The 27,999-nt window shown below is 39.4% G+C and overlaps 1 protein-coding gene across 1 annotated transcript; it reads right to left on the reverse strand.

The window, feature by feature from the left end:
- Nucleotides 1-39: 39 nt before the first annotated feature.
- On the reverse strand, nucleotides 40-27,928 carry LOC128744609 (RAC serine/threonine-protein kinase). The gene is made up of 6 exons (XM_053841743.1): nucleotides 27,372-27,928; nucleotides 10,427-11,255; nucleotides 10,161-10,358; nucleotides 9,948-10,099; nucleotides 5,157-5,775; nucleotides 40-5,098 (listed from the first exon to the last, which is right to left on the reverse strand). Exons 2-6 carry the CDS (start codon nucleotides 10,967-10,969, stop codon nucleotides 5,018-5,020), a joined length of 1,593 nt encoding a protein of 530 aa, XP_053697718.1. The 5' UTR covers nucleotides 10,970-11,255; nucleotides 27,372-27,928; the 3' UTR covers nucleotides 40-5,017.
- Between the last annotated feature and the right edge of the window lie 71 nt (nucleotides 27,929-27,999).

Raw genomic sequence — 27,999 nt, forward strand, 5'->3', positions numbered from 1 at the left:
TGAATAATTTCAGCACCAATCAAATCAACTCTAGTTTAAAGCATTATATTTTACCTATCACTATGTTCACATATCATTATTTCGTGTTTTGCTTCTTCATTCGAATGGTTACCCTATGATTTAGTGCCTATGAATTCTGCGGGGGTGTTTCGCATCGCATTTCCTATACATTAGTTTTTAGTCACCTATTGACTTTATGGTAAGCTTTATAATTTTGTTTTTAGTATTTTACTAAAAGTTTACATAATGTAAGTTTCTCCCATGCCAGACGTTCGTTCTTGGTAATGTCAGTTCATGATGCTCTTGTTTTTTTTTTTGTTTTTATTATCTAAGGCAGTGATATTCTGATTTAGTTTGCAAATCATTTTTTCTTCTCGTTAACTCTAGTACTCACAATCTAGGCGGCTGTGTAGCAAAGATTCAGTTGGAAATACATGACCGAAATTGTGCACAATAATTTTTGTCACTTTATTAATTTACAGTTTGATTGCAGGCCAGACCGGGTTTATAAAAAATGGCACGATATTGAGCATGACTTGAGCAAAAACATCTGTTACGATTACTACCCATTTACGCAATTTACTATTGCGTAGTCGTAGATTTGCTCTGTTCGTTAGATGGGTATCATTTCCATTCAACTGAACGGATTATGTGCGGCATAACATTTAGGATAACTTCAATGTTTAATCGAATGTAAGAGACAATGCTGTAGAAAACTAAAGGTTCAGGTGTTACAATGTTGTCACGCGAATGCTGGAAAGATGCGCAAAGGTGATAGCGGGCCAAAGCCATCACCGGACACTACTTTGAATCATAAATATATAGAATCAATTGAAAAAAAATCACAAATTTGGGTTACAGCAAAGTAAAGTTAGACAATCAGTAAGTCTTAATCGTCTGTCAGGAATATCATCAGTCACGATTTGAAGCTTAAAGCACACAGAACGCAGCTAAGAAGGAGAAGCAGCTTAGACTGTGAAACATTTATTGCGGATGAAAAACGTTTTTGTTAAAAGATACTCATAAACAGCAAAATGTTTGTCTGCAATGATGATTTGCAGCAACGTTTACTGATAATTACAAAGATAAGTAGGATACGGGGTCAGTCCCGGCGAAGTGGTTAGCATTCACGCCTCTTACGTCGAGGACCCGGGTTCAAATCCCAACCCCGCCGAAGTCACGAATGACCCAACCTGGTTGAAGTGACTATAATCTAACAAAAAAAAGAAATAAGTAGGATGGCTGGACGTTTCAGAATACGACGAATCGTCAAATTCATCGTGAAGAATCATTTGCCGATTTGTGCTATGAAATTGATTCCAAATGGAAACTACTGATTCCGACAGCATCCCCTACCTTCTCATCCCATCACAAGAGTGGTGTCGTCAGAATTTACCCCATTCTGTTATCCCAAGAATGGCCTACTCTGCCCAGAAATGAATAATTGGCTAATATGCTACGAACATGAAATTGAGAAAAATGCAATTTTACTACTTTGTCTGTCAAATAGGTTTTACGCGGTAACGGCAACCTGTTTAATGTACATATTACCCGTCATATATGCCGGAGCCATGCCGTTGAATTGAAACAACGATAGCTGTGGCCAAATTCCTTCCGGGGAACATTTTTAACGCAGTAGCCATTGTTTCATTTATAAACACAAGGAGAGTTGACAATCCAGGAAAAAAATTGGCTAACGTGCATACGTTGTCATTTATCTTATGCTGGTGAGTCTTCAAAATGGTTTTAAACTATTTAAAACAGTAAGAAAGCACAAGTGAGGACGAAGTGGACGATGAAACATCTAATCCGTGCACCTCGAAGAAGTTGCCAACGAAGCGTAAGGTTCGAGCGCTTGTAGGTAGAAGCAGCTTCATCATGCCGACGTTAATCGGAGCTGCAAATTTTACCGTGCAGGCTGTCGTGACAATAAAAAAATTAACAAGATTCGATCCAAAAACTTAGCGATTGCTAGCCTTACTTATTTTTATTAATACCATTACAGCCACAATAAAGGATTCCTTACGTCTGAAACCACCACACCACATGATCAATTGGAATGTGTGATGGAAAATGCGAAATAAGAGCACATCGGTTGCTGCGCGTGCGGTTTGAAATCATCACAGATATTAGCCAACTTCTCATTTATTTTGGATATTAGCCAAAATTGTTTTATGTCGTGTGCCTCCGGAAATGCAATGTTTTACAACCGGCTTTCATGGGGACGTTGTTAGGGGTGTATACTATCATGTGATGTTATGATCTGAATTTTGAAAAAAATGGGGCTTAACCGTTATGCAAAATAAGAGACTGTTGATTTTGGAGATTTCAAGTCACCTTAATGCTAAGTCACCCCCTGTGCCACTCTTATGACGGTTATGGTGACCAGAAGCATCGATATCCACTAAACATCGCGTTAGTTATAGACTAAAAAACTCCAAACTCATTTCTCGTGAATCCGATCCACCGTAAATCTAAATTCTATCAGTAGGAAATCGGATTTCAAGTTCGAAGGGTCAGACAAATCAATCGCAAATCACCTTCGACTATGCTGAACCGCCCTGTATTACTGGTGCCGACCAACAGTGTCATTGAGGAGCCCAGTTTTCTTCGCACTGTCAGCTGACATTCTCACGACTAGTTCTGTCCGTCGTTATCTTCTTTTCATTTTTCATTCCGGAAAAATTAGTCCGCAGTACCATCCGCTCGAATACGGCAAGTGAGTATGTATGCCTTCGTCACTTTTCCAGTTTCCATTTCCAGCTTGAATGCGTAATTGGATTTTCTTATTTGTAATAACAATACAATGGCCACCAGAGGATCCCAAATATACTTAAGAGTTGAAAGACTCGAGACTACCCCACAGGACATTACTCGATCACGCCATGTCGATGCATCCCAATCGATCGATTTCACAGTATGCTGGCTGAAAATTGTATTCCCGATATTTCTGACGGATCGCATTATTAAGAAAAATAGCTATAAAAAAATCATATAGGTAGTACGCTATTAGGATATTGATGTTTCCCAAACATGATTCATACTCTAGAATGATTCTAAAAGGTTTGAGTTATTTATCTAAAAAAACAAAACCGAAAAAGATAGATGATTCCCAACTCTTCTGTTGTATGTTTTCTGTCACTTGAACTGGCATACCGTGAATTAGAGATTCCGAAAGCGACGGTTCCTTAAATATGCCAATTCATATCACGCCATTTGACCTAGTCTTAGCCATCAATTTTCTACTTAATTGTGCCAGCTAAATGATTTCGTAAGTTTTAGGCACCTTCACTGATTCTTGGATAAGTAATTATCTGTGTTACAAAATCGTCGTATTTTTATTTATTTATTCTGGTTTATCGCATCAATAGTCAAATATTACTTCAAGACAACACTGTGTATTTTGTACATTGCTGAGTGATACAACTCAGCCGAGGGGATGCCTCTAGCATAGCTGGAGTCTAATTAAAGCGCCCGCTGTAGCATCAACATCCAAAGTTGTTTTTGAGTACAGTCATAGAACTTAATTATTTTTCAGGGTCTACATAAGCAACGCCATGCTCGAGGTTGCACACATCTGTTTTTGATTTGACACAAATTTAGTAATGTTAGCGGGCTGTCATTTTCTTTCGAATATCTGTCGAGCGCTCATAATTATATCAAGTTTGATGTTTTTAAAATGTGATAAGGAAGATTTATGCACATACAACTTGCAGTGATTTTTTTTGAAAACTTTAAATATTTGAAGTCCACTATGCGTGCTCGAGCTAATTAAACATTTGAGACGAGTTTCGACTTCTCTTAACGGTAATATTTTTCAGAGAATCAGTTTATTAAGTGAAGTGCTTCTAACCGCTGCCCTGTTGCACGACAGGGTAAACCGCAAATTTTGAGGAAACATTTGTATGTGTATGTGCAGTTATCGCGAGCTTGGCTATTGTGGCATGGGAATAATTTTTTGAAATCCACTGTACTGTTTTTTTGTAATAATAGCAATTATAAACACCAATAATAGTGATAATAGACATCTTGATTATGCTTAAAATTAACTAAAATTTAATTTTTTTTATTACGACTGTATAATGTTTGACAAAATTTCTTGCTTCGGTTATCGATCTTTTTTGTATTTTAGATTGGTTTTATGTAATTATCACAGTTCGATCCGTCTCATTATAGTTGTATTCTAGTGTTCATTATATATTAAATACGGTAGCATATTTAGTTTTCAAAGGAAGAGCGATTTCATTTGCAGAGGATCTTTTCATACGTTAGTGTGTTTCTTGATAGTTTAATGTTTGACTTTTGAATTTGCTAATAAATTCACTTCCTGGGATGCGGATGAAAAATTGAATGGAATAGATTTTTTTATGTTGAGTGTACAACCGGAGCGACCTGCGTTTCAAGTTGTACATGTGGGCTATTGTTAATGTTGGTCCTTTGGCGACCTTTCATTCGTTTTGTGTTTGCGTCCTGTTTGTTCGGTTGGCATAATTACCTGAAATAATCCGATTTATTACTGCGGGGCGTCTTGTCGATGCGCGGAACAAGTCCTTGAGTACTGTGCTCCTGTGGACGGTCATCCGGTCATCAAATTGGGGTTGAATTCTAGCTGCTAAATTAGCCTCCGGGGCCTCATTCCTGCTATTCGTTGATTTGATAGATCCGATGCTTTAACGGGAAATGTTGGGCAGAACCGCATTCTTCATAATCATATATCCGTTTCAGTTTACATCGAACGGGAAACCGATATTCCTTTATGGGCAACGCAGTTAGTCAAATACACAATAGAAAATGCCCAAATTCCCCTCCTGCTCCTCAACTTAGATATCTTTTCGGAACTGCAAATGCTACAACTATACACTGAAAAGGCCTACCTGGCGGCGACGGTCCCAAACGCTTTATAACGGCTTCGAACAAAAAAGAGCAGCGACATTTCAAGCCGTTGAGTTCAATTATACAATGCTGGTAGCTTTTGCTGTCGTACTTTTCAATTCGGGATGTTCCTTGAGTAGTTTCTTCACTGCATTGAGACAAAGCTTGTGGCATTGCTTATATACGACGGTGTATTTAATGTCGATGCCATATCTTGATAACTGAACTGTAATGGATTAAACATTCAGTAAATCAACTCAAGCAAAACCCAATCAATACTCTACCTGTGAAAAGTGTGGTTCCTCTTGAATTGCCCCTAGCGGTCCAGTATTATCAGGTGGGGTCAGTTCAACGCTTTCACCGGTAAATTCTGAGTCAAAGTAGCGCGTATCTGTGTCGGATGTAACCTGAGGTTTGAAGGGGGGTTGTATGCGTTTCGCATATAGATCAACCCAGTTAATGCTGGAGAAAAATGCATGGGCCATTATCTCCTTTGCGTCGTTAACCCCACCGCCAAGACGATCCTTTGGTTGCTTCATCAACAGTCCGCTCAGCAAGTCTCTTGCATTAGGACTAATGTTTCTGGGGAACTTTACCTCCTCCATCAATATCAATGTAAACAAGATGTCATGATCGCGGTTGTAAAACGGTAATCGACCGCACATCATTTCGTACATTACAACACCGGTGCCCCACCAGTCTACTGCTAGGCCGTAATCATTATCCTCCAATACTTCCGGTGCCAAATATTCCGGCGTGCCGCAAAATGTTTTAGTTGTTCGGCCGTACGTGATTTCTTCTTTACAGAGGCCAAAGTCGGCGATTTTGATGTGTCCATCCTTGTCTAGCAGGAGATTTTCCAGCTTCAGGTCTCTATAGACTATCTCGTGTTGGTGTAAATATCTGTTTGCCAATGAAAAAAAAACACGAACAAAAACAAATTATCTATAAATTATTGCGGAGATTCCACCTTCTTAGACTCTCACGTGAAAATTATTAGCCTGATTTTTTTCGCAATTTAGCAATTTAAACCATCAGTTTTTCGTCATTGCCTCACCCCTGTACCCCTCTTTGCTTGACAAAAATATCTTTAATATAGGTATTGGTAAGTATATGTGTAAGTATTTCTTGAACATCCCCAAGCTCCATCCGGGTTACGGATATCGACTCGGACCGTAGTACACAGTACATGTGCATTCAAAACTATCGACGGTATATAACTCGTGACAAAGCCGTCCTTCTCGGTTAAACATCCGGCGATTAGACCCGAGATTTACGCCTGCGTACTGGTTGAAGCTCTACCTTCCTCTGTGGAGCTAGGTGCTTCTAGCCTTGAATACGGATGGACCAGGATATGTTCGGTCGAATGCTAGTAAAGAATCCTCAAATGCACAAAATTACTGGTTTGACGGGGAATGCCAACAAGCAACGAAGAGGAAATAAATAACTTGGAAAAACTATCTAAGTATTACCACGAGAATTTGGCAAAGTATCGAAGAACGTAGTATGCGTTTACCACGATCCTGAGCCTCCGCACCAGAAGGAGCTAGAACAACTATTCCGGGCTACTGAGACGCGCAAGTTCTATGAGAAGGTGAACCAATCTCGTAAAGGATACACACCGAAGCCTGGACCGGCTCCCGCAGAACTCTACAAAAATGGCCAAGAACTGTTAGCGACAGCACTTCACTTGATAATTTGTGGGAATAGGAGAAATTACCGGAGGAGTGAATGGAAGGTGTGGTCTGTCTCATCTACAAAACAGGTGATCGGCTAGATTGCTGTAATTACCGCGGCATTACGCAGGTCAGTGCCGCCTTCAGAGTGCTTCCCCAGATTTCGTTACGTTGTCTGTCCCCAACGGGATCCCGACGGATGGGAGCCCGTGCCACTACGGATCAAATTTGCACTCTCCGACAAACCTTCCAGCAATGTCGGGAGTACAACGTTCATACATATCATATTTTCGTAGATTTCAGAGCAGCATACGATATAGTCGAACGAAAACAGCTATGGCAGATAATGAACGGGAACGGTGTTAGGGACAAACTGACGCGGCTGATCAAAGCTACCCTAGAGCGAGTGATGTTCGACATACGTGCTTCGAGAGCGAGTTCCTTCGAATCGCGCATACGGCTGTGACAAGGGGATGCATTGTCTGTATGTTATTGAACTCGGTGTACATTGCCCGATCAGGGGACCCTAACCAAATTATAACAGATCTTGTTATTTTGCTTTCAAATTTTCTAACAACAGTTGTTATTAATTTGGTATATTTGATCATATTATAACAACCGTTGGTATAAATTAGCCTCCATAAGTGGTTAAAATATCAAAAATTATAACTAAACGGCCTCCAATTAATACCTGATTCATAACAAACCATGTAATGATTTTATCTTAATTGTAACACATTGTGTTAAGGGTTAATTGTCAACATTTCAAGATATTCCAAAAATAACACAGCTAATAAAGATATATTAGCAAGTATTAGTAACTGTGAAGTGACGTATTTAATATACTATTAAAATGATGATGGTAATTAAAATAAGTTTTGCAAGTAAAATATTTTGTTATAAAAGTAATTTGCAAGTAACATATTTTGTTATTTAAGCGAAATGTGTCATTCTTTGTGGTGGAATCTATATAGCTCATTCATAACTCAATGTGCTACTTGTATCTGAATCTGTTACAAACTTGAATTTGCTTCCTAATTAGTTTACTTTCGATTTGTAACATATGTTAAAAATATCAAAATGTGTTATAAGACAGATATAATCTCGTTATGGCCTCTTGATCGGGTTGACTAAGCTTTCGATGTACTGTACCACATATTTTGGCTATCAACATGGCACATGGGCCTACCGGATTGAATTACAGAATGGCTCAGTTCATAACTGACGGACCGTACGGAACACGTTTTAGTGAATTTCGCTCGTTCTCGAACGTTTCTTATTCCTTCCGGCGTACTCCAAGGAAGCACAATCGGACCATTGCTCTTCAATCTTTTCGTAAAAGACTTGTGCACTTATGCCCTCTCCCGTACTTTCGTTTACCGATTATTGGAAAATTTTCGAAGAATTAAGGGCGCTTTTGGACTGCATAGAACTGCAGCAGGATCTAAACAATCTATTAATGTAATATGACAATAACGGCATGCGCATCAACTACAAAATAGTAACATTCACTCGAAGCAACAACGCACTACACTATCAATACCTATTGCCATTGGGTTAGATATTGTAGATCGCGCTTACTAAATTTGCGACTTGGGTGTTACAATTGACTCACCGCGAAGGCATTCTTCACACTGGGATTCAGTCGCCGTCATGCTTCCAGCTTTACCGACATTTACGCTCTCAAAACGCTGTACTGCTCGTTGGTACGTAGCATCTATCATTTGACGCCCGCATCAGGTAACGCAAACCGTTGTAATCGAGCGAGTACAGAAAAAATTACGTTTTGCTCTGCGCAGTCTGCCCTGGAACGATGCAATTAACCTTCAACATTATCAAGCTCGGTGTCAGCTGATCAAAATCTACTGTCGGAAAGACGTACCAATCAACAAAGGATGTTCGTGTTTGGCCAAATGCAGGGAAACATTGATTGTCCAGCATTACTAGAGCCCCAATCAATGTACTAGAAGCCAATCAATGTACCTTCTCGCCGGCTTCATGATACACAAAAAGCAAAGCCATGGGTTTATACCGTCTTTAGACATTACCCTTCTTTATCGACAGACTTCGCAGCCGGCTGTTAGAGTACAGGAAAATTACGGGGCCAGTGCAACAATCCTACTGACACTAACTAGCAAGCACCGCCTAGCCGAGATTCGAACATACGACGACTGGCTTGTTAGACCAGCATCGTACCTCGAAGCTAGGCTGGGCGGTTTCATGATACACAGTTACTTGCAATACCTTTCCACCGGACACCACGTCCGTCAAAACAACGCTATAAACTTGTGTCATCGGGCCTTCAACGATGTGTGTGGCACTTGGAAACCTTGGAAAGGCGAAGGCAATCCCAGTAAAAACGGAGGCTGGGAGGGTTGTCTTACAAATCAATGCGTCGGAAACCCAATACCCAATACCCCTCACCCCCCCGGACAGTGATAATTGATGGCGATGAACTGGAAGTGAATGATGAGCTCAAATATTTGGGATTTCTGGTTACCGCCGACATTTTCCGCCATCTTTCTGCTAAGAGTATCAACGCTTTGGCTACTCCGATGAGCCACCTGTGCAGATTATCAATCAGTACTTTATGAGCAGAAACCTCTATCGGCGAATTTCAAGTTGGTTTCCGAGAGGTTAAAACTGTACGACAGGTCCTGGATAAGTTTTGGTAATATAACCTGCTCATCATTAGTTTGCTGAATTTCAAGGCGGCGTGCGATTCAGTTAATTGAAAAGGGCTGTAGAAGAACACGTTTTCTAGAGGAAATTGTTAGGCTGATTTAAATGATGGTGGAGGGATTAAAATCATGCGTCCAAATAGCGGTAAGACCTTAGTCGGTTCCTTCGATTAATTTGAGATTGAGATGAGTTATCGTGCTATTAACTCTGTCTGTGCTGTCGGTGCTGGTGTTAAATGGAAGCAAGGAAATGTGCTTTAAAATGGGATATTTAACGTAGTCCTTGAATCAATATTATTAGTGTCGAGCGCGGGACTGTTGAAAAGGTATTTAGAACCTTTAAGAGAGAAGCGCAATAGAGAATGAAACGCGTTTCAATGGTGTAGAATTCATATGATTTTATACCCAAAAACATATGTGCCTAGCACAAATGGCAATTTCATTAGACATGTTTAGTTACAGTCATTTGGCGATCGTCCGTTGGAATCGTTAATAACTGTCTCTTTGTTATTTTGTTATACACATAAGTTCGATTACCCGGACCTGATTATGGATAAATCAATTGTGGCGTTTGACCAAAATATTTGATGAAATAATCATAATAATACATAAAAGGTGTGGAATTCGCACCAATTCAGTTGTTGGACTTTTCAATTTATATACCCCTTAAACAAACTGTAGATTTTCCTGAACGAATAGGTAAAACGTTGCTACTTACCCCAGCGCTGATATGATTTCGGCACCATAGAAGCGTGTTCTGTCTTCGGAGAAAACACGCTCACGGCTGAGATGAAAGAAAAGTTCTCCACCGTTGACGTACTGCATTACAAAACACAAACGGTCGACTGTTTGAAATGAATATTTTAATGACTGAAAAAATAAAACAGGAGCTCAGAATATTCGTAGGTCATCATGTTCAATTGGCACTTACTATCAGAAAAGGATGATTAGTTTTTTTCAGAACACGGTTCTCAGCCATTGTGTGTGCGACTTCATCCTTCTGAACAATCACTTCCTTCTTAAGAATCTTAATAGCGTACAGTTTGGCGGTAGTTTTCTCACGACACAGGATAACCTTTCCGAAGGTTCCTTTGCCAAGTACTTTCAAAAATTCAAAATTCTCCAGTGTCTAAAAAAGAGACAAACAAAGCTAAGTTTCAAACTATTTCAATTTGTTAGTACAAATAAAATACTCACCACTTTCTTTCGTCCGCTAATCTTTCCAGTTGAGGTTCCCTGCACCGAAAACTTTTCGGTCAGCAGTTCATCTTCCGCGATTGATGCCATCTCGACGTCCTCGTTGGATTGTGATCCGGCCTGATATGCTTCAGCCTCCGTGATGCGATTGGCAACGCTACGAATCGCCTCTACCCATTCCTGGCGTTCCTTCTCCTCTTCCACGTGAAACATCCGTTCTATGACGGTTGTCCACTGCAGGCCACGGATGATAAATGTAAAAGGCCGGGGTCTGTCGACGGACATAATCTGACATCCCCTAACGGTGAAATTGTTAGAGGGCTCCGCCTGGAATGCCGCATCCGGTCGGTTTTTATAGCCAACCAAGGTACCATCGTCCCGTAGTATGAAGTAACGTGAGCGCCAGTTTTTAATATGCTCACCGCGTTTATACAGCCAGCCTTCTTTCACAATCAGAGGGGAAACGGTAACCACTGGCTGAGTGACACGAGTAGGTTGCGATATTGGCACCGGCTGGGGTGGAATACTGTCCGAAGAAGACATTCTTATCGAGGCTTTGATGTTGATTACCTGAACGCAAGTTTCTGTTGGCCTACGAAAGTCACAATTGTGAAGAATATTTTGTTTGATTGTGGAGTGGCAGTCTCGACAATCGTGGCGACACGGTTGTTACAACGTGCTAATTCAGAGCGCGCGTGTACTTTCACTGACGACAACGAGTCGATCTCGAGCGGCACTGCAATTTGCGATGCTATGCGAGGACTTCGCCTCTCGTCTCTAAAACAGACGTCGATACACCGGCACTGGCACCACTGTGTGTAGTTCAAATCTGTAAAGTAAATATTGAATATTGTTTATTGAATCATCGTTTGACGCGAATGAAAAAGTGTTGTACAAAACCGGATTAGTACGTAAGCGGTTGGTAAATACAGAAAAGTCCCGCCGATGCGATGCAGTCCTCCCTCCCGAGTGCGATTGAGGGGCAAACTAGTACTATGGCAGGGTGTTAGATTAGAATAATTTATGAGTAACTTGACCAGTTCAGTAGCTGACAAATAATACAAACAAATATTTTGGCGAAGTTAATTTGAGTACCAAAATACACCGTTTCATATATAGCAATAACAATTAATTATGGCTTATTACCGACATCAATTTGTACATCGATTGTTTTAAACAAGATAGTGAGTAAACTCTTTTCATGATGTCACCTAAATAGTTCAATGAATTGATGTTGGTTTAGACAGAAAATTTCACACGCTGCATATTGAATGGTTCACAGTTGCCATTCATTATTACTCGGAAAAAATAGTAGATCACAGTGTTTGCGGATTTTTTCTGTACGATGAGAGAAAGTAATTATAGCGACAAAACGTGTTAATTATAGAAACATTGCCTACCATTCATGCGCTGGTTATGTTACGGAGAGTTAAATTATTTGTCACACTTTTTGCAGCGCGATATTTAACTCGCTATTATTGCAGCTAAATGGGTAGTAAATAATCATCGAGTGTTTTGTTTACAAATTCTGTACGTCGTTGATGATGAAGGATTGTCCAGAGTAAACTCGTTCAGTGGATCTGAAACAAACTCTGAACAGCACACACAATCTAAAATCCTAACATCAGATCAAATTTAGAGCCAAATCAGAATTAGTTTTGCTTCTTTGATCATTTAGAAATCGTTCACACCAAGATCGGCTAGATCCTTGATTATCTAAGAGTCAGCCAGAATTGTATGATATGTTGGATGGATGGATGTTAACGGATTTATGATTTATGAAAACTATACTTGAAAACTTCGTGTTCGCCTATTTAGTGTAGGTTTTCAGCACAAGGTCGGGCAGTTAGAGCCATGCCTGTCCAAAGCTGAGAGAAGGAGTTAATGATAATGACCGAAAGGATATGTGCGGACCATTCTAAGGCCATGAGGATTTTATGGATTATGATGAGATAGAGTAAAGAGATATGTAGATGTGTTTGCCTTGAACATTTTGTCTTGTTGGTCGCACACACGTACACGCACACACAAACATATGCACACGCAGTAAGTATGGTATCCGTTCCTGGCAGTAAGCATGAACTGGAGAATCTGTGAGAATTCGTACAGTGACCATCAGGCGATTCGATATACCATATCGGTCGGAAAAACTCCGTGGCACTACATAGGATTAGAGACTGCGGACGGATGTGGAAAACGAAAATGTTTGAAAGAGATCTTTTTTAAAACGGTAGTTGTTACTATCGACGAAGCAAACGGTAGAAGAAAATAATCAAACAAGGTGTTGATAGTATCTTAGGGGAGACAAGGTGTGAAAGGGAAAGAGCGGAAAATTAGACAAATTTTCCTTATTAAGTAAGACTTATTGAGTTTGTATAACGTTCGTCTTTTCCCAATCTGAGGAGTCCGCTAATCAAACCAGGCTATAATGGGAGACAATTATAACCGGATACGATCCCAACTTTTCACCCAGGCCCTGTGGATCGAAGATATTAGTGAAGTAATGAACCACAGCAGACTGGGTAAGAAGGAAACTACAGACCACTTAATGAACTGCAGCGCTGGAATCACAGCGAATTGGAACGAAGTTAAATCTCATTTTTCGGCTGCTGGGCATGCGCGTTTTTTGTGCCTACCGAACCATCTTTTCGAAAGTAGCTTGCATTATCGCCGGAATGATCCTTATTTGCATTATTAGATTATTACACTGGCTGAAAAGAGCGAACGTTATAGGCAGAAAGGTATTAGAGAAATGCGCAAACAGACGAGAGCGGAATCGATAACCAAGCGGTAGCAAGAGTGGAACACTGCTACGAATGGGAGATGGACGCACAGGTTGATACCGAACCTGATCAGTTGGGTCAAAAGGAAGCAATTTCTATCAGGGCACGGTTGCTTCAGGCAGTGCCTGAATCGGTTTGGGCATCGAGTGCGATAATATGAAGGAAACACCGGAGGTTTCGAGTCAGTGCGAAGCGAACTACCAGCTCTTAACGCAGATAATATAAGTGAAATGTGTAGAGATGAGAACATATGGAATGCGGCCAACAGAATGATAACACAAATCTTTTCCAAACTTTAGCGGAAATAGAGAGCTGAACAGTTGTCCAATTTTGTCAGCGAGCTTCAGATATCCGACAGTGCGAACTTCCAGTCGAGTTGGATAATGACGGTGATGTGGCCAATTGAGCCAACGTCCTTGGGTCGCATATAATATCTTAATCAACGCCATTCTGGTCGCGGTAAAATTCTTGACGGACTCATATGTGTGGAGAAATTTTCAAAGAAAAGTCGAAAAAACTATGTTCTAATTTTTGGAAAGTTTTCAAAATATTCTTTCTTATTTAAGAGGGTCTTAATTTGCTTTACATTTTTCTAGCAAAAATATTGGCTCTAGGATGATTGGATCATGAAACATAAATTTTTGCAGTAAAAAAACTTTTTCCACATTGTCTTTTTTCTGCATCACTCCTGCAAAATTTTACTGAACCAAGTAAACCATTTTGCTGTCCGGCATTGGGAGACGGCTCGGTATCCCTCAATATTGGACGATAATCACTGAGCATAGTATATATTTTCAAATAAATTGAATTTTTCGTGAAAAAATAAAATACAGAACTTAAAAATTGTTTACAAAGTATTTTTTCCACTTAGAACTAGAATACATTACAATACCCGAAAGAATATGCATGAAAAACAATTGGAGCCGAAATAGACTCCCCCACTCTGGCTACGTGGCTGCTAGCCCAGCATTAACTAACAGTTGAATTATGTTCCGAAGTCGTGTCGATTTCTATTTCAAATAACAAATAACATGGTATAACAAAAGTTGCTTTCACCATCAGGTGGATTAACTCGGGTTTATTATCTTTTTAATGGTTTTATTATATTTGCTATTAAAATAACCGTTAGGATCCAGTGTCCAGACTTGAAGATTAATTAAACAAGGGGCGAATGAGAATTTTTAGTAACGTTTATTTTTAACATTAGAACAATCAAAACTGCCGACAAACGTTGGATATCGCTTGCGAAACGGTAGTTGCGTTATCGCAAGCAAAAACAACAAAATACAACCGAAGAGCGAAGGAATTCGACGCCTTCCTGCGTTTCGGTGCGCTGCCGTTTGAGCAACGCTTTCTTAGGCGATGGGGCAAAATAAATAGAATGAACCTAAATATAGAACCAGACTGCAGCGGTAGTTAGTCAGCAGCGGCGGTATTATTTAGCTTAAGCTAAAAACCGCAGCGCCAGACGGTTGACCTAGCCGTACTATAAGCTGAAACAAAAAAAAACGAACACAGACGACTGTCTGATTCACAATTTTAGACTGTAGTTTAACGATGCACGGACACTTGATACATCGAAAGTTATGCGCTGAAGCAAGATTTTCAGATTTCTTATTTTACATAGGAGGAACAGGTTCGAAAATTGCTCTACCCGCGGGTCACAATACAAAACAAAATGAAACTATAGAGGGCAAAAATGTATAAATTACAACGTGTTCAGCGTATGCGCAAATTGGTTTCGACTAAAGACTAAACTTTTAAATTGACCACATATGTTTTTGGTCAATATAAATTGACCAAACGCTGTTGTTACTAACATGCTCAAATATAATTTTTCAATGAGCCGTTCCGCAACTTCTTACTTTACCCCATTGACCATTTTTATAAAAAAGGAGATTTTTGCAACATGCCGTATCTAGTGACATGAATAATAAAATTCTGAAAAATTAAGCCTAACTTTTGATCTAGAACGAAACGATGATGTTTCTACAGAGTGGTCTATGTGCATGGAGTTTGTTAATTCACTAAAATGATGTAATATTTTCATAATTTTAGCGTTGGCATGCTATCTTCACGGAGGCCCCTCAGCTCCTTGAAAAAGATCCAGATTTTTTTATGTAGAACTGCGTCTTACGGCAAGGTGGGGACATGGTTTAGATACCGATTGACTCATAATAGATGTAGCAATTATGTGATTTCTATTACAAGTCGGACTCGATTATCCAGGTGAATTTTTTTTATAATGTTAAAAACGTTTTGAACGTAAACACATTTTAAAAAATTAATCTATTTAAAAACTTTTTTTTCACCGTGATAAACGAGGCCGACCTGTATCTTTTTCAATCACAAATGAGTGAAAATAACGAAAAGTTTCAAGGTCAAATATCTCCATAAATTTTCTTCGTTATCGCCCCTCTTCACAGGCAGGGGCGACAGTTAAAAACACCATCTCCGGAGTGATTCGCGATTGGGGCGCAACTATCAAATTGTAAACAAATCGTTTTATTACACCATCAGCCTTAAAAACACTGATAATATCTATGGCAAGAATCCTTTCTTCTGTTTCAATCGTTAGAATTATTTAAAACAAGTTTTTAGTGATGGGCGATAGAAGTGTTTAATCAAAACAAAAGACAATTTGCAGTTTAGCCCCTTTCATTGTTATGAAGTAACAGGCTTATTTGCAAATCGTTTTGTAAACAGGCGATAGAGCGAAACTGCGTTGTTTTCAAAACACCGGCGCATTGTAAACAGGCGAAACTAAACAAAAAAAAACAAAACAAGGCGAAACAGGGCTGGGCAAACCTCATTGTCAAATTGCTTTGAGGCTCATTCCAAGGGGTTAAACGATAAAACTTAGATTTTGAGCTTGAATGCACAAATTTTATGCAGTATTGTTGTGAAATTATAAGATTGATTTATTCTACACCGATTTATGTCTTTAAACTCGATTTTCGTAACTTTTATTTAAATTAAATGTACTTGCAAATTATCACAGTGATATTCGTCATTGTTTACACTTTGCTAGTTGCGCCCTTATCGCAAATCACTCCGGATCTGTTTACTGTGATTTTGATTACTTTATTTAAAAAAAACAACAAAACACCCTCGTCCCAACAAGTCGAAGATTTTTTACGACTTCAAACTTATACTAATTTAAATATGTGTGCTTAGGAGGTACACCAGAAAAAGTGATAAAGCCTTCTCGTTCTAACCAGATTTTGTAGGATCGCAACTAGCCTAGTCCAATTTGATGTCCTGAACAGTTATAAAAAAGTGAGCAACCAACGCCATCTTTCGCCCGATTGTATCCACAATATAACGCACTTTTAAGTTCCTACTACCAATTTTGTGGTTGAAGAACTACTCAAAATCTAAGTTTGTACACTTTAAGGGCATTTTAAGTAGTTTTAACCATGTTTTAGCTACCAACCAATTTACGGATAAACTCATTTAAGCAAGCTGAATTCTGTGCCGGCCGATCATGTGTGGATCGGATCACGACGGTCAATATAATATTCGAGTAAATCATCGAAATCCAAGGCTGTCTTCTTCTAGTGCTTGTTGATTTCAAAAAAAGCATTCGACTGACTAAATCACGAAAATATCTGGGGCGCACCAAGGCGTAGAGGAGTTCCTGGTAAGCTAGTCTATCTTATCGACGCTCATTATGAGACCTCCTGCCGGGTTGCTGCAGGAGTGAGACAGGGTTACATACTTTCACCGCAACTGATCCTCGTCATTATTGACGAAATTTTAATTGGAGCCATTGACAGTAAACTTAACCGAGGATTGCCCTGGAACCCTTTGACAAATGAGCAATTAATTGACCTCCATTTGGCCGACGACATTACCTTGTTCCCTCAAATGCAATATGATGTGTAGGGAAAACTTGATAGTCTCTGCGATAGCTCTAAGGCAACAGGTCTCATAGTCAATGTCGCAAACATTAACTCAGTGGGAGTGAACATCAACAATCCCTCCAATTTCACAGTAGAGGTTGAGGTGGCAGATTTTTTAAATTCTGGTAGCAGATAACCCTAGGCGGTGGTACCAAGACTGATATAGAAACATGAACCAGGCCAGCGGTGATTTTTGGATCTTGGAAATGTTTGGCGCTTAAATCAGATAATTTTATCGACCCTAACACGAATTTTCAATTTGAACGTGAAATCCGTTCTATTGCCTGCGAGATCTGATGCCTGGATCCGACATGTTTTGAGGAGAGTAGAGAACGAAATCTACAGAAAGACAGTCAACTGGAACCCGCAGGGACAACACAGACTAGGTGGATCTAGAGGCTATTGGCGGTGTAGCCTAGTCGACTGTATTCAGACTATTGATTCGAAACGCTCCTGGCGACAGAACAAGGCCATGGCGGATTGCTGTCATTATTTGGGAAATCAAACATTTTGTTCTGCCGAATTAGCGGACATGGACGCATAGGTAATTAAGTCGTCAGCAAGCAACAGAACTTTTTCCTGGTTTTGGATAAAAATTCCTGGTTTTTTCCAGGTTTTTCCTGGTGAAATAAAATTCCTGGTCTTTTCCTGGTTTTCCCGGTTTTCCTGGTTGAGTTGCCACCCTGAATAATTCAAAATATTGGACGCAGTGGATCAGCTCCGCAACAGAAGAAGAAAGTTCTATTTATTGCTAACAGTCTCCTCCCAGTTGGTCTCGTTATACGATACTGATCAAATAAGCCAGTCGTCGTATTATCGAATCTATCAATTTTTCTACACACTAACAGTTGGCCACAGAGTATATCAAACACAACATTAGGAGGCCAAATCACTGACGAACTGACATGACACTGGCATTTCACTAATGACACATAAGATCTCACAAGCAAACGCTCACTTTCTTATAAGCGGGTGGGCACAGTTGTTGCACTTTGCGCGTTTGCTTTTTGCTACCCGTTTTATGATTTCAAACATCTCTAGTGAAAAATCTACAGATCAAAGCTGACTACTTTAAGGTAAAAATAAAAAGCACTTAACTTATACAAATTGTTATTTAATAAAAATTGTTATTATACGTGCGGAAAGGAGTATTAAAATTTTTTAATAACCACGGGGCCAACTGGAAGGAAACGGTTAGCAATAAATGGAGCTCTCTTCTTCTGTTGCGGAACTGAACCACTGCGTCCAATATGTATTTTGAAATGCTGTTGAATTTTGTTGCTGATGACTTAATTTCTGATGTGTTCATGTCCGTTGACTTGTGGTTCGGCAGAACAAAGGGATCCAGTGCAGCGACGTAAAGCTGATACAGAGAGTGCCATACGCTCACAGTTACAAACGGTTTTCAGTTCGTCTTTGCAGGTGGAGGAAATTCCTGGTACGAAGATTTCGTTCGAGGTCTAAAGATTCATTTGTCTCAGAATTGCAGGGGTGTCGACATGTCTTCCAGATTCTATCAACGAAGTCAACTTGAACATCTTTACGGAAATTCATGAATACCCGATTTATAGCAATTTTCACGCAAATTCCCGACTTTTTCCCGACAGGTTCCAATTCTCAACTTTTTCCCGCATTTCCCGAGTCTGTGGCCACCCTGTTAAACGCCATTTGTTAAGTCAAAATTGAATAAATATAAAATTTTGTTAAAGTATAAAATCATCCCCTTCTTTCAACCAAGTATATCTTCAAACATGTAGTTCAAATTGATGTCCTGAAAGTGAAACGTCATAGAACAGTGAGAGGTAATCCTTTACTATTGCCAGATACCAGATTGTATCCATACAAGATATATCTACCAATAATGGACCCTCTCCCTGTAGTAGACTCTCGGGTACTATTTCAGCGTTTAGTACCGTGCATGGTGAGGGTCTTATGGTGAGGGTCCACTAATGGTGAGATTTTTTGCGTTGGTAACCTTATAATGGACCCTCGCTTGCTGAAAATGTCAAAACTACGGCTTAAGTGAACGAATGCAACTAAATGTTGTAACTAAAATGTGTGATATGTTTAGTTCTTCCTGTTCCTTGTTATTTATCCTCAGAAATAAGAAGTACAAACTACCGTGCAAGCACCATATTCAAAACAGTGCCTTATTCTGAACAGTTGCAATTTTTTCTTAAATATTGACAGAATTCTAGCTATTTAAACCATTTTAATAATAAGAAGTCATCAGATGTAGTGATTAATCTATCTTTAAAAACGGGTTAGACAATTTACGTTTTATTTGATGGAAAAATATTTCGTTACGTATGTTCGAATCTCGACTGGGAGGAGCTGTAAGAGTCAATAGGATCGTAGCAACTGGTCCTGTATTAAGAGCTGGCTGCGAAGTCTGTCGTATAAAAACAGAAGTCCTGCGTCACCTATGCGGTCTTGTCTTCTACACAACCTCTGATTTTTCTCGATATTTTCACGGTCGAATTCGACTATTTTCAACGAAAATCTCCTTTGTTCTGCGGTTTTAAAATAAAAGTAACGTAGATTGTTGCCAAAAAGAGCGACTGCCCAAGTAGCACACTTTAGGTCCATTTAGTTGAAGCAACCGGATTACGACTGAAATTAGTCATAATTCGGTTACCACAACTACTGTGTAACAACCGTGCTAGTAGGGTGGCTGGATTGCAGTAATTACCGCGACACTGCGATGATCAAAGCCGCCTACAAGGTGCTCTTCCAGATTTGGTTACGTCGTCTATTCTTAATAAAAAGAAAATTCACAGGGCGTTATCAGACGGGCATCATGAGGGCCCGTGCTGCTACGAACCAAATTTTCATTCTCCGACAAATCTTCCACTAATGCCGGGAGCACAACCTACGCACGCATTATATTTTTGTGAATTACGGGGCAGCATACGATACAGTCGAACACAAACGGTAGACCAACCGTGAATAGCAGATAATACACGAGAACGGTTTTCAGGACAAACTGACGCGGCTGATGAAAGATCAAACCTGGAACGAGTGTTGCGCTACGTGAATGTTTCGGGGGCACCCTAGAGTCCCTTCGAATTGCGCAGAGGGTTGCGGTCATCCCCTTGGACTGTGCTGTATATTATTCAACATCGCTATTGAAGGTGTGATCTAATGAGCGGGCGTCGAAACGAGAAACAATCTTCAGCAAACTCTTAGTAGCCAATTTCTAGCCTTCGCAGGCGACCTCCACATCACTACTACAAACATTGGGACGGTGGAGGCAAACTACGCCAGACTAAAAACGGCGGCTGGGAAGATTAGGTTACAAATCAGTGCGTCGGAAATCGGAAACCAAATATATGGAAGGCTCCAAAGAAAATAAGGGTCACTATACTAACGAACATGAGACAGGAGACATAGGGTTTAGTTCTAATTCCCGTCGTAGTAAGTACAGCCATTCTAATTTTCATCATTTGTTAGATGGATTTAATGAATACTCCAAAAGTTCTTGTTTGACTAAAGCACACTTACCTTCCGATCCGTGAGCTTTGAAATCACTGAAAAGCGATTATTAAAGCATATTATTGAAATTACGCAACTGACTTTATTTCTTAAATTCCTCGTACCGTTTTAAAATCCGTCCATCAAAATTTTTCATCGTCCGAACTAAAAATCACAACAATGTTTACGAAGCTAACACGCATGACAAATGCCATGACATAACAAATGTTATTCTGCAACAAATTGGCGACGAATAGCCCAGGACCGAATACAATGGAGAGGAATTCTTGGTACGGCACGAGTCACCCCGGCTCTCGGCTGGTAAATACAAGACTGTTATGCAGATTAGTTTAGAACAAACCGTTTCCACAGGACGTCGCTTGGCGCAGATCTAGAAAGGCCCTCACCTTGCAATCTTTCATTATTTTTTAAAGAATTATTAACCATAACAAAACCATTTTATTATTGGTTAATAAAAGAAGGTTTTGGGTTTAAACGACTGTAAATCCTTTTAACCCTTCTTTGTCGACAGACCTCGCAGCTCGCTGTTAGGGTACAGAGCAGTTACGGGGCTGATACAGCGACCCTACTAACTCTAGCAGCCCTGCCCAGCCGAGATTCGAGCATACGACAACTGGCTTGGTTGATCAGCATCGTACCTTGAAGCTAACTGGCCTTACCTTCTTTTAAATGAAGCTTTTTTTTCACTAACCGTCTATATGTCAGGCTTTCAATCTATATCAATTTCAGCGATTTTGAAAAAGTTTGTTATGCACTTAGTACGAACGCACTGTCCTATACTCTACTGCGAAATCTATCGAAAAAAAAACATAAGCTTCAGTTGCGGAAAAAGACTAGCACCTAGGCTTTGCTTTGGTCTTTTATTTGACGCCAAAAAAAATTATCTAGCAGGTATGGTTTAACTACTTTCGTTCTTATGAAAAAAAATAGCTGATTAAACTTCTTTATATTGTTTGTTTTTGTTTCGAATTTTTTCAACCAGGATTGCAGGAAACGAGCAAAATTTTCAGTAAATCTAAATGCAAAGAAGCGAACCAGCCCCAGGCTAAAAGAAAGAAATAAAGAATCAAAAAATAAGTAAATGCTGCGAGTGCTATTATCGCCTGAAAGCGATTTCTTTGAATAACGGTGATCTAACCGGATCAAACCAGCTGGGACACATTTTAGTTCTTTTTTTTAATTTATCATAATAGTTTAATAATAATGATAGTAATGTTATCAGCCCTTCACTTGTCTAGTGTATTATAAGTCAATATTGAAGAACTGCTTTCGTCCTATGGAATAAAACAGATGCCATCCAGTGTGAAAAAAAACTGATGATTTCAAAAGCAGTTAAAGCCATCAGTCAGCTGGTCGAGTAGCCTCGTGTTTGCTAACACCTTACACCTGGGATTTGCCGACCACGACATGCAGTGATAAGCCAGTCATCGGCACGGGCCGGCCTTGAACGAACTCAATTTGCGCAAAGCGGCGAGTTGTTTACCAGTTAACAATTAATTTCGCTCTTTTGTGTGTGTGGGACTGTGGGTGGATGTTTACTAGAGTGACTCAAGTAGTGCATTTTTCCAACTGCTGTTTTTTCTGGACACAAAAACAAATCAAATTCTATCTTGAACTTATACGAGGATTTTTGAATACGCCTCCAAACATCCAAATCTCGTATGAATTTATGTGTTTATGTTTTTATATGTTTGCCTTCACTTTAATTTAAAAGATCATTCCGGACATGACACAGCTGATTTCAGAACGTTTATATTCTCTTCAAATGCAAACTCACTTAGTGCCTACGCTGCGGGCGCCACAGTAAATATTTGATAATGCCGCATGTTATCATCAATCGCAAATAAATTCTTCAGGAGATACTATTTGATTACAAAACGAAACAGAACGTGATAGAACGTGATTGTAAGACTGTTGGTAGTTATAAAATAGACTTAATCTTGTTTATAATTCGTAATGTAAAAACTTTCCTCTCGATAAGCAATACTAAAAACGCAACTAATAATTGTATTATGATTCCTCGAAAACCATTTTCCCAAGACGTTAGTTTTCTTAAATGCTCAAATGCGTTAACAGTAGATTGTGCAATAAACTTTATCTTGGAAGTCACTAAAAATAATTGTAAAACTGCTATTGACTGTTGCAAAAACATCGTTAAACGATTTAAGAATCCAGTATTTCATTCATAGTATTCTAGTGATCCACCTTATGATCGCACTCGTTTTTTTTATTTGTTTGCCCGAATGATCGTTAGCAGCTTACAGGAACGTGATTTGCAACTGTGCAATCGTGGCTGGTGGCATGGATATACAAGGAGCAAAATATGATTGAATGCTTTGAAACAATCAAGAGAATAAAACGTCATCAAATTCGAAACTTTCCATATATAAGTAAACTATTTGTGCCAAGCAATAAGAATTGTCCAACACTCAACAACTTTATGAACATCCCACAGTTTCTATAAGACAGAATAAAAAATATTTACCAATCATCAGATTGTGCTAACTGATTGGGGATTTCCTGCTGAAGCAATCGATTGTGAGGCTGTTGTCAAAAATTATCAGGCGGGATGCATCGTTCTTAAGTTCACTACAGAAACAAACATAACGAGGTCGTCGGTGTGAGCGCGAGTAAACAGCGAAAACACAAACTGAATATTTCAGGCTGATCTATCATTCCATCAACTTCGGCCGGCCTGCTAATGAAAATCATAAACAAGATCATGAATAATATACCAAGGAGAAGCAAAAAATACAGACGGTTTAATAACAAATCGTTTTATTTGTACAAAGTATCTCATTTAATTTGAAAATAAATATGTTACTGTCATCAACAGAATTATAGCAAACACTAGGTGCTGCATTCCATTTTCGGAGCCTAAATTCGCAGCCAGGTGTTAGAGTACAGGACAATTACGGGGCTAGTGCTAGGATGCTGTTGACTTTGACTGTTGCTCCTAGCCCGGATTCGAACATTTGACTGGCATATCAAACCCAAAGATGTCGATGTCAACCGTAAATAGCACAGGACCTTCCCGTGCGAGTCATCTTGCTTCAAAGAATAACTTCAAGCAACCGTGGTGGACCCCTCAGCTCCGAAACCTTCGTAACAACCTCCGTAAAATGCGCAACCAATATTTCTTTACTAAAAGCGAGTCTGATAGAGCTAAACTTCGGGAGCGTGAGGATGAGTATAAAGCTGTCCTTACCGCAACATATGACAACTATTTGCAAAGGATTCAGTCTGCTGTTAAACAGGATCCCTCCTGTTTCTGGAATTTTGTTAAGAAACGCAAAACTGGCAACAATATTCCTCCGTCGGTCAACTTCGAAGGAACAACTTCTCACTCGAGCTCAGAATCAGCTAATCTTTTCGCTACGTTTTTCGAGGGCGTATTTGGTAAAGCATCACCCGTTCAGCGACACAACTGCTTCGAGCATATACCGTTCCGTGATATTAATCTACCACTAGTGCAGTTTTCTATAGACGAGGTTCGGAAAGCTCTTGAAGATCTCGATTCAACGAAAGGACCCGGAACAGACAGTCTACCACCAGTATTTTTAAAAAACTGCGCCGTTTCGCTTGCATCGCCGATTACCGCTGTTTTTAACCGCTCAATCAGTAGTGGATCGTTCCCAATTGCATGGAAAATGGCGTCCATCGTGCCGATCCATAAGTCCGGAAGTTACAAATCGGTCACCAATTACCGTGGCATATCCATACTTTGCAGCCTCAGCAAGGTATTCGAAAAACTACTCCATACAACTATATACAGATCAGTTGCACCGATCATCTCTAACAGCCAGCATGGATTTATGAAGCATCGTTCGACAACATCAAATCTTATGTGCTACGTCACGGCGATATCACGTGAGCTAGAAGCTAAGCGGCAAGTGGATACTATCTATTTTGATTTTGCGAAAGCTTTTGATACTGTACCGCACAATCTCATTATTGAAAAACTGAACTACATCGGATTTCCCTCATGGTTTACTGAATGGCTTTACTCATACTTATCCGATCGCAAAGCATTCGTTACAGTAAACTCCGTGCGCTCCAGAACATTTGACATATCGTCTGGTGTCCCTCAAGGCAGTGTGCTTGGCCCGCTCATCTTTATAATTTATATTAATGACCTGGTCGAGCTGCTGTCATCATCGAAATTATCGTTTGCCGACGATCTAAAAATCTTTCGGGTGATTGGTGCCCCTGCCGATTGTGTCGCATTACAGGAGGATATTAATCGTCTGCTAGTCTGGTGCAGTGACAACGGCATGCGTGTTAACAGCAATAAGTGTAAAGTAATATCATACAAAAACTATTTTTATGCCAACGTAAGAACCGATAACTCAATATTTAGTGAACGGGACATAACACTATTAGTGTTATGTCCCGTTCACTAAATATTGAGTAATATCATACAGTCGCCGTAACACCGTTTTTCTTCATCAATACAGCATGGGACCGGATTGTCTGGAACGTGTTAACTCTATTCTCGACCTAGGCGTTACTATTGACTCTAAATTGAGGTTCGACGAGCATATAAGTAGAGTCACTGCTAAAGCATACACCGTGCTTGGTTTTATGCGACGCCATGCGTCTGGATTCACTGACGTTTATTGCCTCAAGACGCTATATTGCTCTCTCGTACGCAGCATTTTGGAGTATGCTTCCCCGGTTTGGGCTCCTGCACACGTAACACAGATCCTTGCGATTGAGCGAATTCAGAAAAAATTTTTGCGATTCGCCTTGCGTCAGCTACCGTGGAATGATCCAGTCAATCTTCCCAGTTACATAGACCGTTGTCAACTGATTAGCCTGGATACACTCGCAGTCCGGCGCGTCAAACAGCAGCGTCTATTTATATTCGACCTAATAACAGACAATGTGGATTGCCCGGAACTCCTGTACCAGATACCGTGGAATGTACCTCCTCGTCGGCTTCGGAATCCACCGTTATTGGCCATCCAATTCCACAGAACAAATTATGGTGCGAATAATTGTTTTAATGTCTGCTTGCGTTCCTTCAACGATGTTTGTAATGTGTTCGATTTTACTCTGTCTAGAAATGTGTTTAGTAGTAGAATCCGAGGCTTAAATTAGTTATTAAGTAAACAATCTGTACGACGTAGTCGAAGATGGTGAAATAAAAATAAAAAATAAAATATGTCTACACAGCTTCGAAAAAAAAATCATGAGTTTTCTCAGTTATTCTGGGACTGAAGAAAATTTTTTAGGATGTTGGAAATCCTCAGTATTTTTAACCTTTTGATTCTTTCTGGAAAGCGACCGCTTTATCAGAAAACAGTATCTTTCGTTTGGATAACTGGGAAGCAGAGGAAGTTTTGGCACAATAGTAACTTTATTAGATTCATACCATCATCTAACCATGGTTTTAGCATAGTGACAAAATGCTAAAAGCACCAACCGCTTTTGAAGACATTACTGGTCAATTTAGTTGTTGACCGTGCCCGTACTGATGAAAGATCGACTTTTCCTACCGCAGCATAAGCGCAAATTACCTGTCAAACAAGATATTTGTGGGAATTGGGAAAGCGTTTTTGTTACATTTTAATTGCCATAACCGGAAAATGTTTAAAATTCATAGAGGTTAGTTTTATCGTCCATACCATGTTTAAGTTTGATAGCTAATAGCTTGTCTGTTATCCCGATCCCGAATAGGTATCCGTTCTGTTTCTCTCAACACCATTTCTTTTACTGTTCAGCAGAACATCAAAATGGTTTCAGCTCTTAACCTACATAAATCTCGTGCATCAGAAGATACTTTTCAAAATCGGGTCCCTACAGGTTCCATAACATATATAGATTACAACAGCTCACGATGATTATCAATTGAGCTTCCATCAACCCACTTATTGATTGTGAAACTTTTCCACCATGCACCCTAGACAATTAAAATAAAAAAACATACTTTGATCGGGAGGACATCGATGCTACTAGGATACTACTGAAATGCAACAAAGAAAACCGAAATTTAATTAACCGTTGTCGACTAAACTGATTGGACTATAAGTTTGAGTATATTATTCAAAGCGCACAGCTATGTTTTGAATGAGAAAAGCAAACATTGAGACACGTGCACTATGTATTGTATGTATTTGTTTGCATCAAAATTTATCAACACTGTATTTACTACTTGAAGGATGTAGCCCTGAGGTACCTTCCAATAAACAAATTATTTACTGCGCGCTGCATGATGCCTCACCGCCATAGAGTGGAATTAATAAAAATGTGTTTGCCGAATGTTTTATTGGTGTCGTGCTGTGTCAATTATTGCTTTCAAAATAAACTTGATGCGCGATGATGCATTAGCTTTCGCCAGACCCAAAGCAATTCGAAAACCAAAAATCCTCGCAAGAATAAACTAAGACAAAAAATCTAAATAATCAAAACAATCAATAACTTATTGTTGATATTGTAGGTTTAATAGTAAATATTAACGCAGCTATTTAATTGAGCTGGCACGCAAAGCCTAATTAAAATTATGTGAATGATAAAAATGTGACAACCCAACTGTGTTATTGATCAAAAATTGCTAACCGTGAAAAAGACATCAAATTTCCTACAACAATTAATTTATTATAGCATATGTTAAACCCAATCCTGAATGCCTCAATATTAGTTTGCTCACTTAAAAAAACAAAACGTGTTGGCGAAAGGTAGCTAAGTATTGCCTTCCATGCAAGCCAACATCAACACTTTTTAATACAAAATTTTTTAGTGCTTTCAATTAAAACATACCTGCTGGTAACTAGGAAAATCCGGATAGCCTTAACATCTCTATTTAGCACCACACTTTTAAAACATTTTCGCACTTTTGAAGACAGCAATCACGAGCACAATATTTCGAAGTTCGCCACATCTAAGACGACATAAGTTTTTTTTCTCCTTTTTACTAGCACTCTTCTTGTTATTGTTCAGCCCAGACAAAATGCCCAGGAAATACCAATCGCAATTCGCAGTAAACGTGTCGACGGAACAAACTTGTTTTCCTGCCTGCGTTGCGTCTGCAAAAGGCGTAAAATATTCTTTTCTGAACCGAATCAATAGAAATCGTTTGATTGAATCGCGTGAATATTTACTGATTATAGCTTTTCCAGGAAAATACCTTGCTTATTACAATTCACATCACATTGATAGTTAATTTCGATATCTTCACCGTTTCACCAAATTACGATTCTTTAGTTTACCAAAACACCATTACGGCAGATTGATGAAAACACCAATTTTACACATTGGACAGTCACTATTTAGAAGTATTTGAAACAATCACGCAGTTAAAATCTCGAGGCTGACGGACTAAAAACGTTTTGAACATTTTTTTCGTAAATGGAGCGCGTCATGACAAATTGTATGCGATGATTTTACA

Source organism: Sabethes cyaneus, chromosome 3 (genome assembly GCF_943734655.1).
Source record: "Sabethes cyaneus chromosome 3, idSabCyanKW18_F2, whole genome shotgun sequence".
NCBI lineage: Eukaryota > Metazoa > Arthropoda > Insecta > Diptera > Culicidae > Sabethes > Sabethes cyaneus.

What these genes read in the sequence shown, in the direction of transcription:
- LOC128744609 (XM_053841743.1), bottom strand. Translation starts at nt 10,969, where the DNA reads ATGTCTTCTTCGGACAGTATTCCACCCCAGCCGGTGCCAATATCGCAA. An exon ending in TTAGCGGACGAAAGAAAGTG is followed by an intron (nt 10,359 to 10,426) that starts GTGAGTATTTTA and finishes TCTCTTTTTTAG; the next exon opens with ACACTGGAGAATTTTGAATT. An exon ending in GAAATCATATCAGCGCTGGG is followed by an intron (nt 5,776 to 9,947) that starts GTAAGTAGCAAC and finishes ATTGGCAAACAG; the next exon opens with ATATTTACACCAACACGAGA.